Below are 16,801 nucleotides of genomic sequence, written 5' to 3' on the forward strand. Positions count from 1 at the left end.
CCAGACAAAAGACAGAAAACTTCATTCTCCTTAGTCACTTATACAAATTTATAAAATGAAGGTAAATATGCAAAGTTAATCTACAAGGCTGCTTCAGATCTAAAATTTTATGAAACAGCTATCAACCCCCTTATCATGAACAAATACATATACCCCAGCCTCCAAGGAGGTACAGAACTAACCCAGGTGTTAACTAGCAATACCTTTCTCAATGGACAGTATCTATTCTATTATTGTTCCTATGTAAAGTAGGATTGTCTTTAAATTTATTTTAAAAGCCACTTCTTTGGAATGTTCAGAAGTCCTGAATCTTATCTTTTGTCAACAAATTTGACTTTACCTGACTGGTAGACTCCTTGGTTTTGCAAATTTTAAGCACACTGTGCCCTGACACCCTTACCTCCAATTCCCCACCTAACAGTCATCTTTCCAGGCTAAAGAGTTCTGATTATTTGCTTAATCTTAAAAACCTCTGCATCCCACTGATCCTCTAAATTGCCCATTTCTAGATTTTCTTGAGTTCTACTAAGTCGGTCCTGAAGTCATGGGATTAAAGATGAATGAATAATTGCAGGCAGAATAATGTTACTGACAGAGAAAGAAACCCATCATGTTCCTGGGCTTTTTGGTAGCAATGTATCAGGTTTCTATCTTCATGGAATAGTTTATAGCATGCTTATCTTTTATTTTACTAGCAAAAGGACATTTTTTCCAAATGAAATTTTATATAATACCTCACTATATGAAACAGGCCATAAAATGCAAGTGTTCTGATTTAGGTTTGTAAAGGCCTAATGCCCCACAGATTTGGTCAGCCTTTGTCCCTCCTTCACATCCCATGCAACAAAGGCCCTTTAGGGTGCTTCCTAGGCAGCATGAAGTACACCATAAAAATCATCACTTCACAGCATCTTTAAATATTAAAGATGCCAATATGGATGTAAGAATCAAAGCTTCAAATGAAATAAATCAATTACTTCAGAAGGCCTCTTTACTGCAACATCAATAAAACACAAAATTCATTTCATCTCAATTTACTCAAACACGTAAAACTTCTCAAGTCCATTTTACAAAAACTGTCCTTTTTTTTAAGTAGTCAAGGGATGTATATATCAACTTAAGAGAGATACTGACAATAGTATGCTATCAGAAGGAACAATTAGTAATTCCTCCTATAATAGATGCCAGTATAGTAAAAGATATCAAACACACACATTAGCAGTAATCAAAATTATTTTTTATTGACATTTGCTTACAAGTTTGCTGCTTTTGGGCAGAGCTAAACCTCAAGTATTGAGTTAGTGCCAGCCATATTTCCATCAACTGAATTATAGCAGTGAATTTCCTGTATGTTCCCCTAGGCTTCTATCCCAGAAACTACTGGGTTGCCGGAAAAGTCATGACGTATTTTTTCTATGTTTTTCGTAAAAATGCGTCATGACTTTTCCGACAACCCAATAGAACATTAACCCTCCCAATGTGTCTAGGTACTGGAGCAAAGATTTGACATTTGTTTTTAAAATATTTAGCCACTCAAAAACAAACCAAACAGCATACTGTAAAGAAAACAATGTTTATATCCAAATAACCCAGGCTCAGAGAATTTCTGATTACAGAATATTGTATAAGTAATATAAACCAATCTTCTTCCAAACTATTTAATTCTTGCAATGCATAATTAAGCGTTTATCTTACAAAATGTTAATACTTTGAGAAATTGATTCTCTCACATTCGGCTTTGTAAGATCTTCCCTCCCAAGAAACAACCCACAACGTCTCCAAATCTTATAAAAGAACTATTATCTTGGACTAAGCTGTTCAGAAGTGTTCGTATTTCCTTTCTATTATACTCCATAGTTTAATGCAAAATGGAGGATATGGTATCCAAATTGATACTCCATAGTTTAATGCAAAATGGAGGATATGGTATCCAAATTGAAATATATGGCATTTGAGCAATTCAAGCTTTAAATAGGCTAGAACATTTATAGCCTGGTAAAAAAACACAATGGAGACATAACTACTATAGTAAACACAATTTTGGCCAGTAATGGGTCAGAAATTACAGTTAATACTCCTACTTTAAGCTCATCAATGTCATATTAAAAAAGAATAACAGACATTTGGCAAAAACCTTCTAAATTATTTATCCCAAATTCTCAAATAGGAAGTCATTTTTAACGCATGACTCAAATTTTACACTTCAATCATTCCTGTTTTTCTTTTAAGACTATTCAGAAGAAATGATTCTATTTAAACATAACCTAGTTTTTCCTCTCACACATCTTTACATAAAATTACTAAAATCATGATTCTAAGAAATTTCTTTTTAATTATACAAATATTAAATGCTTAAATTGCCATAAACAAATGAGATCTTTCTTATTCTATCTACAATGATCTATTACGAAATTTGTAAGAACTCTTTTCCACAGCTTTTCCTTATCACCATCACGATTTATGAAAATTGGTCTCCATTGCACAGCAAACTAGCATCCATGCTTATTCCACATAGGTACTGCCAGTGGTCCCTGCGGTGTCCTTTCAACAATGACAAACTCATCAGGGTTGCCAAATGCTTCATAGAAAACCAATAAATCTTGTATTGCATGCTCCTCAATCTGAAAGGAGAAAAGGAAAAAAAAAATAAAAAGACTTGCTTTATTCTTTTAATTGTAAACTAAGCAAGATTATATTAGCTTTCCAATTTCCTTTTGTGGAACTACCACTTTCTGTGATATTATACAATACAGCGGAGTTAAATTAGGTACCTGTTATTGCCTTGGCAAGGAAAAGGCTTGAGGCCCTAGCTAGAATAATCAGGTACCCACCCTTCCTTGAAATTTATTCTTGAGCAGAAGAAAAAGGAAACTGATAATAGTTGTTGGAGTCCATTCATTCTAATAGTTTCATTCTATGAGATATTTTTTTTTGTTATTGTACAAGTCTTCTAACTCTTGCTTCTAAGCTCTCTAGGGCAAATATGGGTCTTTGTTTCCAAGTGTGGCTCTCTGGTCTTTCAGCTAAGTCTGTGGAATCTCAGCACCCCTCAAATAACTGTTCTTCTCCTTAAGTTAGCCAGAGTTGGGGTCTGTTGCTTACAACTTAAGAACTCTTAATGATACTTACTGAACTTCTGAGGCAGGTGTAGCGTGCTAGATAATGCCAAATTTTCTACTGGTCTTTTTTAAAACAGTTGAAAGCACACCATTACTTTATGTTACCTTTATCACAGTTCTAAATTAGTTCTAAATTAGTTATTCTGAATAGTTAAATTGATGAATGTCTCAGTTTAGTTTTACATTGCATTTATATTTTAATATAAGTATATGCACCTACACAAAGCAAACAAACATAATTTTCTTAAGATCTAAGCATAAAACCTATTGTAGTTCTTTCCTAAATTAAACCCGTATAAGAATGTTCTTTACCTGAATCAAAGCCAAGGGTTTTTCTCGACTTCTGATAAGCGCTGCTTCCTGTTGCAGTTCTTCTTCCACAATAGATGCAAAAGTGACTGGGGCCGCCACAGCAGGAGCAGTCAAGGAAGAAGACAGCCAGGGGCTGAAAGAAGAGTAATAAAAGAGTTCGCATTTACCTTTCCGAATTTTTGCACACAAAATCTCCTCTGAAATACTCGTTAATAGTATTACGTTTTTCCCAGTGACCTATAACATAAGGGACCTGGAAGCTTTTGCATTCTATTTACAGAATGATGAGACGAGAAACAGAAAAAAGGAGAATATTTTATTTGGATTAGTGCTGCATCAAAAAGTGGGATGGAGCAGAAGCAATTTAACTACAGAAAAGTAACTCAAACTGTGGAGCAGGGAGTACTCAAATAACACATTCTATTCAATATCACACTATTCCCAATTTCTTAATATTCTCTTTCAGGGCTAAGCAACAGCTAACCTTTGGAGGTTGCAAAGCTAATTAATTAACCTTACTTGTGACTGTCTAGAAGTGGTACATTTGAAATATGGTTGCCTTCTGGTCCTGGGGTACCATGAGTAGAGCATCTGCAAAACAAATGCCGAAACTGAAGGTTAAAGCCTCTAGTAACATTAGTAAAATTGCTTATTAATACAAATGCAGAGGAAGAAATGCAACCCCTGACTCAGGAGACAAATTAATGTGTGCTGTCATAATTACCTTTAAAATTATAAGCAAAGAAAAATATCTATAGGTATTTACAAAATCTTGTATATAAAATATCACGGGAAAATCTTATATAAGAAATGGTCTATTTTTAAAATAATATTCATATAGTTATTTATTGAAATCAAACATGCATTATGAAATACAACTTTGTGAAGACTGTTTTACATAATATTTTATGACTAAAAGTGACAATTTAGCACTAAATTTCAAAATATAGCAGGTCCTTGAATAACATCATTTCAGTTAACATCGTTTATAGTTATAATGTTGATGCTGTAGGAACTTAACTCTTATTTTTATAAATTAGCCTATGGTAAAATTGGTTTCGTTATACTCACCTCACTTAAAGTTGCAGAACCTACTGATGACATTAAATGGAGACTTACTACATATAGACCAGATAATTAGCAGCCAAATTTTGTGAGTAACTAATACATATATAGTCTAAATTTTGTAAGTGACTAAAATATAGTAAATACTTTCACAAGCTAGGGATTATAGATAGATCAGAAATATAAAACATGATCTCTATCTTCTAAGAACTTACAAACTATATGAGGAAACAAAATAAAATGACATATAATACAACAGAAAAGAATTTAAGACAGTATCTAACAAACTGAGGTTTGCTGATTGATTATAAGGACTACAAAAATCAGAAAGATTTGGTCATTTGAGAGGGCCTCATGGAAAAGACCATAAAAGGGGTGTAGGATGAGGGTAGTAGGAAGCACTCCAGTAAGCGGAAGAATGAATAAAGGTACTATAGAGGCTGGCCTAATTGTGTAATTTTAGTTAGAAAGGTACCTAGAGATTACCTAGGTTAATCCAATGCCGTCTTTCAACAATGAGCAAACAGACCTCGACAGGTTTAATAACATAAAGGCTGAGTGTGAGCATACAGGGCCTAAAATATTACTTCCTGATTCATTTATGCACATTTATTGGGAATATGGCAGCACTATGGTGCTGAAAATCAGGGTGATTAGAAAAACTAAGTCCCTCCGCCTCAAAAAATTCTGGTAGAAGAGATTTTTTTTAAATGTTAAGCAATGATACAACAATGTGAGAGTACTGTAACTGTTATCTCTACCAATATGTACAAAGTATGGATTCACAGGGAAAAATAACATAATAGGGAAAGGGGTATACGTTGTTGGCTTTACTGAGGAAATGACATTAAAACTGAGGAGAGCGACACTGACATAGGGTTTTGGTAGTACAAATACAAGGAATGATAAAAGACTTTGGTGGCTCACGTAAAGGTAGGCTCTTCTCTTTGGTACACAGTATAATTGAATTAAGAGTATAGAAGAGCTTAAAAGGAAAATAAAGTTAAAATGAAACAGTGAAAACTAAAATGTTTAGACCTGATTTGTGGGCAAATTTACTGAGAGTATGTTTGTATACATTATCTCATTTAATCTTTATAGTACTCTGAAGAAAGCATGTATTATTTCCCTTATGTTGATTAGGAAACTAAGACTTGAAGAGTGTTACATAGTTTATCTGATTCACAAAATGGGTAAGTGGCAAAGACAGAACTCAAACCCTGGCATTTTTCACTCAGAGTCCAGAGTGTTTTCTGTTATCACAAAGCTGACTTTATTTCTAGTAATCCCCTTGGTCTAGAACACTGTCCACTACAAATGTCTTCTCATTCTTTAAGGACTGGCTCAAGTATCACCTTCTTTCTGCTCCTACAGCACTTCAATTACTCTTATGAAGCTTCACACGCTGTGTTATTGTTTACATGTCTGACTTAACTAGTCGACTAGTCTCTCAAGATATAGGACTATGTTTCATTCATCTTTGTACCTCGGTGTCTAGCAGAACACCTGGATGACTGTTATGAAAAGTTGATTACAGGATAAATAACTGAAGCAGAAAGCCAAAGGATTTTAGGTATGTGATAAAATAAAAGCATTTTTTTTCCTAAAAAGTTCCTGATTCCTTTGAATTACTGGTACCTTTTTTCTTCCAGAAGTAGGTAATGAAATACAAACTGAAATGAAAATAGGTATAGTTACAGGGTTCCTAGTTTTAAGGAAATTCTATGACTTGAAATCTGCTAGATACCTGACCAAATAAGAGAAGTCTCCAGGATAAAATAAATGACCATGAGAAAAATGAAGCCAAAGAAATGAACTAGGAAACTGTTGGGATAAACTTGTTATGAGATGATGATAATTTAGATTTAAATGACTGTAAAATAAATAGAAAAATTCTACATTCTCATGGAATAGATAACTATCTTAAACAGAGACTAAATGCAAACTCACTTGGTTAAATTCCTTGAAAGGTTCTGTCTGAAGTCAGTCTAAGACTAGAGATTAGAGGTCTTCGAGGTCATTCAAGTATAAGACAGAACAACAATAGATAATGACTTAAATGATGCTCAAAAATCAATCTACATATACATACACACATCATCATCATCATCATCATCCTGGTGTCTGCAGATCAACTAAAGTGTTTGACACTTGCAATGTAGAACCTATTAATGAATTGTTAAGTAAGAAGCAGCAGCAGCCACAAGCTCTATCTTAGGAAATGGTATGTAACTGGCTAAAATAATTGAATATCAGGACTAGTATCTTATATAGACTTTGTTAAATCAAAGTTAAGCAATCAGAGCTTAATTATAACAACTTATTTGTGTAACATTTTGTAATTTATAAAGTACTATCATACACATTATCTGATAAAAGCTTTATAATAAATCTATGAGGTAAGGCATTACTGTTCTCATTTCACATATGATGAAATTGAGGTTCAGAAAGGCTCACAAAGGGCTATTGTAAGAGTTAAGACTATAACTCAAATCTGTTTCATAAAATTATAATCCCAGAACTCTTTCCACTAATGATTTTTCAATGGATAATCTCATTAATTATAAAATTACCCCCAAAATTTCATCTTAGAATGAAGTAAAACTGATAAGTAAAATAGAGCTATGATTAAACAAATATAAAAAAAATTTCTCAACTTCCAGATAATAAATATCGCATCAAGCTTAAGGTATTTATAACATAGAAACATATGTCTCAATAGACAATTTGTATAAAATTTAGCCTTCTGAAAATAAACAGCATAAATGAAAACAATATAAATAGGCCAGCTAAAAGTGAAAGAAAACATTTTAAAATGATATAAAATAATGCAAAATAATACTGAATGTCAGCTGTAATTGAAAATAAAAAAAATAAATAAAAAAACATTTAAAAATAAAAAAGAACACATAACAATAAACTAGGAACTGCATAAATCCTTTTCTATATTTTTAACACCTCCAAACAACATTGCCATTCTTGGATTTCCCTAGCCTTGGGGGAAAAAAATCACATTTCTAAAACTAAAAAAGGAATGTTTGATCGGTGGAATTTCCTGCGATGAGCCCCCAATCCCTGCCACACCTCCCAGTTCCCTAAACGGACATAAGCATTCCTGTCTTCTTGTTTAATTCCCATTATTTCATCTGTTTACACTGTCTTTTCTCTTCTCTTCTTTTAAAAATCCCATCCTATGTACAAAAGTTTGTGGCAATGAAATGATCAGTATTTTTTTCTAATATTATTTATATGGCCATAAAGATAATAATAAAATATTTGGGATTGAATACAAAAGTGTTTATAAACTAATACTCAAGCCCTTCTTCCTCAGTAATTTCCTTACAACTCTAGCACAGTCATTTTTTCCTTCTCTGAGTCACTCATCTGGCCTTTAATCATATATATTGTTTTGTGACTTCCTTAATACTGTTACATTGTACTGGAATTTCATCCTTGCTCAGTTATTTAATTTTCATGTGTGCCTAGTTAGACCGAGATTTCAAACACATGTAAGGCAAGGCCTGTGCATTATACTTTTCTATATACCCAAGAGAGGCCAGCAGAATGTTGTACATATATCAAGTGTCCCATAATTTGGTTAATTAATATTTTACTTTATCTGTTATGCTTTATTACTTCCTTTAAAGAAACTCACTTACGATTACATATATTTTACGAAATTAAAAAATGAAATTCAAGCTATTTTCTTTCTCAGTATTCAGATAACACACAGCTATTTAAAAGATTAACTTCCACTTACCGAATACCAAGGTAAGGGCAGCATGATACTATCATACACTCCTTTAACTAAAATTTCCAAAGCAGTGTAACAGCACATATCACTTTTCACAATTAAGAGCCCTGATGTAATAGCACACTCTAGTGATCAACTATAAAATCACAGGTCCTTAATATTTTAAGAATTCCATGACAAATAAAAATATTTATCTAAAGAAAATAAGAAAATTTAATGTAGTGTTAATATTTAAATATTACAAAATTACAAAAATGAACTTAATGTTCATACCTTAAAATGTATACATTTAAGGCATATAACTTGCTATATTAGAAACAGATGTTACTTGAGACAACTACAATTTTACTTCATTTATTTATCCCGTCATTTACCAAATGCTCACTGAACACCTACTACATGCTAGGAGACATTCTAAGCGTTGGTGATAAGCAAAAGGATCAATCTTCCTTGTTCTCATTGAACATAGAGTTGAATATACGGACATTAAAATACTTGTAGTAAAAAGCATTAAACAAAGAATCACACTAATAATGAGTATAACTGTGAAAAGTGTGATGAGTGAGAAGTGCGCTAAGGACATATAACAGAAAACTGACCTTGAAAGGGAAAACTGACTTCCCCCCAAGATACGGCTGATAGAAACTGAAAGGGTCAAAGTCAACTAGTCAAAAGGTAGTAGGTGGGAAGAAGTAAATGGTCTTTCAAAAACTAAGAGAAGGCCGAGATAGCTAGAATACAGAGATCATATTAAAGACAGGACAAAAGAGGCTGGCAGGAGCCAGAGTAGGTAGGCCTTGAAGGCCATATAAGAATTCTAGCTTTTATCCTAAGAGCAGTAAAATCTGTCCTTTAAAAAGAACGCACTGGCTCAATATATTGAAGGAAAGGAAGAAAGGCTGTGGCAGGACCAGTTAGGAGGCTTCCTTGGGTGGCCCAGGTGAAGTACCACAGTAGCCTGAATGAGGGTGATGGCAGTGGAATTTAGTATATGAATTTAAGAAATTTTTAAGAGATAACACTGGCACATCCTGATGACAAGCTGGACATTGGTGAGGAAGATGGACATGTCAAAGAATTGCAAATGACACTTATCAAGGAACAAAAATCAGGAATATTGGGCTATTTAATGTTTTGTCTATATTTTTTTGTTTTATTTTGGTTTTATGAGAGAGGTATGAGGAAAACATTAAGTTTGGTGTTGCTAACATCTAAATAGGATGGATATATAAAGAAGGAAGTTGGATAACTAAGTCTGAAGCTCAGATGACAGATGTGAATTTTTAGTATATAGGTAATAACCGAACATAGAAGCTCATGAAATAGGTAGTACAGAAATAATATAAAGTTAAATGAGAAGATGACCTGTAATTAACCTTCAAGTACAATGAGTCATATAAAAAGTCTATGGTGGGCCGGCCGAGTGGCGCGATGGTTAAGAACTCGCTTGGGATGCCAGAGAGCCCCGGTTCGGATCCCACATATGAGGGCCAGTGACACTGCCCCTTTCCCCAATTCCCCAGCGCTGTTCCCATCCCCCCAATTCCCCAATAAAAATCTTAAAAAAAAAAAAAAGTCTATGGTGTTGGTAATATGAAGGTCAGCGCTAAACTTAGCCTGAACTGTTTTAGTTTAATAATGGGACTAGAAGCCGGAATGGATTATGAAGTGTGTGGGAGCTGACAGCTCTTTTGAGAAATCTGGCTGTGAAGGAAGTAGGATATTGGTAATGATAGGACAACTGCTATAGCAGAAAGTGTTGGGGCTGAGTGAGGGATTGATTATCTGACCTAGACCACAAGAAAGAGACCTGAGCATACTCAAAATTAGATGGGAAGAATCTACTTAAAAGGGAAAGGATGAATACCCACAAGAAAAGAGAGGAATAAGGAATAGTTTAAGGCTCTAAAGTGAAAGGGAGTTAAGATACAAGCACAACTATAAATACTAGCCTTAGATAAAAAGGATAACTGTTGCAAAACAAAAAGGGAAGGCGAAGATATGATGAATACAAATAGACGCAGATTTGTGTGTCTCCAGTAGGAAAGTAAAAAAGTTACGTACCTTTCAAATTAAAAACATGGTTTCTAGGATGTCATTCATTATATAACTTACAAAAACAATTGTTTTTCTTATATCAAAAATGACTATACTAGATGATTATACTGAATATATACTATATTTAGCTTTTTAAAATATACTAGATATAGGGTCATTAACAGAGGATAACAAATAACCAAATTTTTCTAATTAAAAAATTTGACCAGAATAGACAAACCTAATGAAATGTACACCTAACTATTTTAAAGCATCTGTTTTGATTATAATTATGTATGTAATAGAAACAAGACACATAAGTGGCACTCAAATGTAGTTAGACAAACATCATTTTTACTGTCAAAGTTTAACACTAAGACATTACATGCATGCATTTAAAATACGAAACATTTTAAAAATCATATTGGACTTTAAAAACCGGTATCAAAAATAGCTAGAGAAAAAACTAGAAACACCCAAAGGTGTATCAACAGACACAGATAAACAGACTGTTTTATATCCATACAATGAAATACTACTTAGCAACAAAATGGAATGAACTACCAATACACACAAGTTGGATGAATCTCAAAATATCTGCTAAGTAAAAATCAGATTTTTAAAAAAAGTACATACTGAGTAAATCCACTGATAAAAAACCTCTACATTATAAAAGCTAGTCTATACAGACAGAAGCAGTTTAGTAATTGTATAGAGCAGGATGGGAAAGGGAGGAGGGCTTAAAACAGGGCATGAGGGAACTTCTGAGACTGATGGTTACATTCACTGTGTTGAATGCGGTTGGTGACGAGGGTTTAATGAGTGTATGCATATGCCGAAACTTCAAATTGTACACATTAAATATATGGTTTATTGTAAGCCAATTATACCAAAATAAAGCTTCAAATAAAAAAATAGACATGTTACTTTTGAATGTAAAAGAATGTATACAAATATGCCTGATAAATATTCAAAGATTACTTCAGTATATAAAACTACCATCAAACATTTTAACGTAGAAAATGTTTAAGTTTATTACCTTACAATTTTTGGAGCCTGGGAATTCTCAGTTCCTTTAAAACAAACTTTTTTCATACAATCTCCTAAACTATGGCCAGTAATAGATTTTTTTTCGTCCACTAAAAAATCCCGGAATGACTTGGATGAAAATGAATGTAGAGAAGATGCCCTGTAAAAGGTAACAGAGATAGTGTTAAAACATCCATGTTTCAAAAAGGTCATTGCTAGAAGTCAGGACAACAGAGAGAATATAGACCAAAAATTTTACAATTACATTATATAATTACAGTTTTCAATGCAATGTTGGATTCCTGCTATCAGCTTGAACTAATCAAAACTATGTGATAAGAAAAAACAATAAATGGAGACTAACACTGGAGGTGACCCAGACAATGAATGATAGTAATGGTATTAAAAACAGTTATTATAACTATGCCTCAGGTAACAAAAGCTATGCTCACAAATAAAAAACTATGTAAGCTCAGCAGAGGAAATACTACTTCTGCTGAACAATGCTGGTAATGTTACTTCTTGATTTGTGTGCTGGTTGCATAAGATGTGATCAGTTTGTGAAACTTCAACAACCTATACACTTATAACTATACTTATATGTGTATATATGTTTCAATAAAAAGTTATTTTAAATTTAAACCTAATTTCACCTGGACAGACTAGAGGAAATAAAATTTAAGTTGATCTAAATAATCAAAAACACAAAATCAATTACACCCAATGAGAATTAAAGAGTGGAATGTATTTTAGAATAATATCCACCAAAAAACAGGCAAAAAGTTAAAAATTACATATAGATTAATTTAGCTTCCAAAGATTTCATACATATCTTTATGGTATCAGTACCATTTTATGCAGCAATAGATGTTTTGCTTTAAAATTACTAATGTAAAAAGGATTTGAAGGATGGTAGTCAAGGTTAGGCACACACGCTCTGTTGCTAGACACTAGACTTTGCCAACACATTAGTTTTGACCTTGACTTAACCTCTGTGCTTCAGCTTCCTATCAATAACATGAAGATACTAATACCATCCCTCTCCATCATAACGGTTATTATAAGGATCAAATGTTAATTTAGGTATTTAAAACAGTACCTGATTCACAGAAATGCTATGTAAGTCTATTACTACCCACAACTTTCACAGCATTTAACAAAACGAACATGCTTTAAGAGAAAAAGAAGAAAATGAGAACACCAAAGTTCTGGCATGAAGAAATATAAACAGTTAATAGGCTAATTAGTGTATCTTTCCATCCTGAAGACTAGCTGACTTAGAAAAATTCAAAAGAATTTTTAGTTAACAGTTATTTTGTACACTAGAACTACACTGTATCCTTAGCATCCTTTACGGAATCCATAAAATTAGTCAAAATTATGAACATTAATAAGGTAAACAATTTCCTAGCCTAATTTTAATTGTTTTCCATTTTATTTATTCAAAAAACAAAATGGTCATCATGTTAACAAGTGAACACAAATGCTAAACAGATAATTCCCAAAAAAGTTAAATTCGTACTTTGAAGAAACCATAAAATCCATGCCCTAATATTAAGTATATGAACTTAATCTACTTCATAAATGATTTGGGATACCCCATAAAAAGGCAAAGCCTTCTAAGTTTCTGTAGCTTGTTTGAACAGTTTCTTTATACCTAACTCAGACCAAACCATATTTGCAAAAAACTTTTACATGCATGCATCATCTCATTTATCCTTACAATAACAATTCTGACAGAAAAATATTTCCATCACCACCTACGTTTAAGAGTACAACCAAAGTTCAGGGATCTCAACAACTAATGGGATCACCGGAAATAAGGCAGAACTGGGATCTAAGCCTTAATTCTTTTTTTTTAAGTTTTATAATAAAAAAATTTTCATTTATAGTTGACATTCAGTATTATTTTATATTAGGTTCAGGTGTAGAGCATAGTGGTTAGGCATTTATATAATTTATGCAGTGATCCCTGTCTAGTACCCAGCTGGCACTATAAATACATAGTTGCTACATTATTGATTATATTCTCTATGCTGTACTTTACATCCCTGTGACTATTTTGTAACTACCAATCTGTATTTCTTAATCCCTGCACCTTTTTCACACAGCTCCCCAACAGCCCTCCCCTCTGACAATCATGTTTGTTCTCTGTATCTGTAAGTTTGTTTCTGTTTTGTTTGTACATTTATGTTGTTCTTTAGATCCCACATATAAGTGAGATCATACGTTATTTGTATTTCTCAGTCTGAATTATTTCACTTAGCAAAATACCCTCTAGGTCCATCCATGTCGCAAATGATTTTTTTTTATGAACGAGTAATATTCCATTGTATATCTGCACCACTTCTTTAGTCAATCGATTATTGATGGAAACTTCGGTTGCTTCCATAAGGTGGCTACTGTAAACAGTGTTGCACTGAACATAAGGAAGGGTACATGTATCTTTCCGAATTAATGTTCTGGATTTCATAAAAAAAATACCCAGAAGTGGAATTGCTAGGTCATATGGTAGTTCTATTTTTAATTTTTGGAGGAACCTCCAAAACGTTTTCCATAGCAGCTGCACCAATTTGCAATCCTACTAACAATTTCCTTTTCTCCACATCCTCACCAACACTTGTTTGTTGATTGACTAATGATAGTCATTCTGAGAGGTGTGAGGTGATATCTCATTGCAGTTTTAATTTTCATTTCTCTGATGATTAGTGACATTGAGCATCTTCTCATGTCTACTGGCCATCAGTATGTCCTCTTTGGAGATATATTTAGGTCCCCTGACCATTTTTTAAATTGGATTGTTTAGTTTTTTGGTGTTGAGTTGTATGAGTTCTTTATAATTTTTGGATATTAGCTCCTTACAGACGTATCATTGTTGAATGTCTTCTCCCATTCAGTAGGTTGTCTTTTTGTTTTGTTGCTAGTTTCCTTTGCTATGCCATAAGTTTTTAGTTTGATGCACTCCCATTTATTTATTTTTTCTTTTGTTTCCCTTGCCCAAGGAGATAGATCAGAAAAAAATATTACTAACAGCAATGTCAGCGAGTTTACTGCCTATGTTTTCTTCTAGTTTTATGGTTTTGGGTCTTACGTTTCAGTCTTTAAACCATGTTTATTCATGTATATGGTACAAGAAGGTGGTCCAGTTTCATTTTTTTGCATTATCTGTCCAGTTTGCCAACACCATTTATTGAATAGGCTGTCTTTACCCCACTGTGTATTCTTGCCTTCTTTGTTATAGATTAAATGACCATATGGTACTGGTGTGGATTTATTTCTTGGCTCTCCATTCTGTTCCATTGATCTGTGTGTTTTATGCCAGTACCATGCGGTTTGGATTACTATAGTCTCATACTAGTTTGATATCAGGTAGCAAGATACCTCCAATTTTGTTCTTCCTTCTCAGGGTTGCTGTGGCTATTCAGGGTTTTTTGTGGTTCCACTGTGTTTTCATTTTCATTTATCTCAAGATATCTTTTGATTTCTTCCTTGATCTTGTTGTTGACCTATTCGTTATTTGGTAGCATGTTATTTAGCCTCCACACGTTTTTCAGTTTTTTTCTTGTAATTAATTTCTACTTTCATACCACTGAGGTCAAAGATGATTGATATGATTTCAATCTTCTTAAATTTATTGAGACTTGTTTTGTGGCCTAACATATGGTCTTCTCTGGGTACTGTTCCATGGGCACTAGAAAATAATATATTTTCTGCTACTTTGGGGTGAAATGTTCTAAAAATATCAACTAAATCCACCTGTTTTAGGGTGTCATTTAAGGCTGTTGTTTCCTTGTTGTATTTCTGTCTGGAAAATCTGCCCATTGGTGTAATGGGGTGTTAAAATCCTCTATTATGATTATATTACTGTCAATTTCTCCCTTTCTATCAGTCAATAATTGCCCTATATATTTAGGTGCTCCTATGTTGGGTACATACATGTTTACTGTGGAGGGCCAGAAGTGTGCAGTAAGGGTTAACCTGGCAGCTGGCAAGTTGACAGGCTTTCAGGCCCGGGTGAGCAGCATGGGAAGGTTGCTAGATAAATCTCATTCTCCACTGTGCTGCTGCAAGCCTACATCACAAATAACCTTGAAAGTTACAGAGTGAATTGCCAGCCTGTTAGCAGTTTCTACTTGCTATACTTGGTCTCACTTTGGGAACATTTGCTTCCCCACTCCCTCAAGCTCCCAAAACATCTTACCTAAAGAAATCTACTTCTGCTATAAAAACTGTGTGTAAGCAATAAACGGTGCCACTTTTTGCCATCAGCGGACAGTGGACCTTCTGAGCCCAACTTTCGTCTCTGTGTCTTTGTTTTCTAATCTCCTCATCCAGTCCACTCAGGTTAACCCTCTAGGTGCCTGTCTGACGAGCCAGGTGGCCATGGAGCACAAGCGGGCCTCGTCAGTTTACAAGCGTTATATCTTGTTGAATTGATCCCTTTATTATTATATAATGTCCCCCTTTGTCTCTTATTATAGCCTTTGTTTTCAAGTTGATTTTGTGTAAGTATTGTTACCCCTGCTTTTATTTTTGTTTCTGTTCGTATGAAATATCTTGTTCCATCCCTTTAATTTCACTGTGTGTCTTTCAATATGAAGTGGGTCTCTTTTGGACAGCATATGTGTGGGTCTTGTTTTCTTATCCATTCAGCTACCCTATCTTTTGATTTGAGCATTTAATTCATTTACATTTGAAGAGGTTATTGATAAAGTTATTACTTTTATTATTCACATTAATGTTCACACTTATGTTCTTTTTCTTTTCCCTTTCTTCTAAAGAAGTCCCTTTAACATTTCATATAATATTGGTTTGGTAATGATGACTCCTCTAGATTTTCTTTGTCTGGAAAGCTCTTTATCTCTTCTTCCATTTAAATGATATTCTTGCTGGGTAGTCTTGGTTGTAGGTCCTTGCTTTTCAACACTGAGTATTTCATGCCAATCACTTCCAGCCTGCAAAGTTTCTGTTGAGAAATCAGCTGACAATTTTATGGGAGCGCCCTTGTAAGTAACCATTGCCTTTCTCTTTCTGCTTTTAGGATTCTCTCTGTCTTTAACCTTTGCCATTTTAATTATAATGTGTCTTGGTGTGGGTGTCTTTGGTTCACCTTATTTGGGACTCTGTGCTTCCTGGGCTTGTATATCTATTTCTTTTGCCAGGTTAGGGAAGTTTTTAGTCATGCTTTCTTCAAATAGGTTCTCAATCTCTTACTTTCTCTCTTTTCCTTTTAGTATCCCTATGATGTGAATTGAATGCTGTTTTATCCCAGAGACCTCTTAAACTATCCTCATTTTTTTAGAATTCTTTTTTTCTTTTAGCTGCTCTGATTCGGTTTTCTGCTACCCTGTCTTCCAAGTCACCGATTCGATCCTCTGCTTTATCTAGTCTGCTGTTGATTTCTTCTAGTGTGTTCATTTCAGTTAGTGTATTCATCATTTCTGACTGGTTCTTTCTTATGGTTTCTGGTTCCTTTTTTTTTTTT

At 33.8% G+C, this 16,801-nt stretch overlaps 1 protein-coding gene across 1 annotated transcript in view; it reads right to left on the bottom strand.

The window, feature by feature from the left end:
• Window positions 1-1,219: 1,219 nt before the first annotated feature.
• IBTK (inhibitor of Bruton tyrosine kinase) overlaps window positions 1,220-16,801 on the bottom strand; it is a 95,957-nt gene continuing 80,375 nt past the window's right edge. Inside the window, exons 26-29 of the mRNA XM_019651908.1 lie at window positions 11,327-11,476; window positions 3,951-4,022; window positions 3,432-3,564; window positions 1,220-2,621 (exon numbers count right to left, since the gene is read on the bottom strand). Coding sequence (XP_019507453.1) covers window positions 2,490-2,621; window positions 3,432-3,564; window positions 3,951-4,022; window positions 11,327-11,476 — 487 coding nt within the window. The 3' untranslated portion in view covers window positions 1,220-2,489. The remainder of the gene's footprint in view (window positions 2,622-3,431; window positions 3,565-3,950; window positions 4,023-11,326; window positions 11,477-16,801) is intronic.

Source organism: Hipposideros armiger, unplaced genomic scaffold, assembly GCF_001890085.2.
Source record: "Hipposideros armiger isolate ML-2016 unplaced genomic scaffold, ASM189008v1 scaffold_169, whole genome shotgun sequence".
NCBI lineage: Eukaryota > Metazoa > Chordata > Mammalia > Chiroptera > Hipposideridae > Hipposideros > Hipposideros armiger.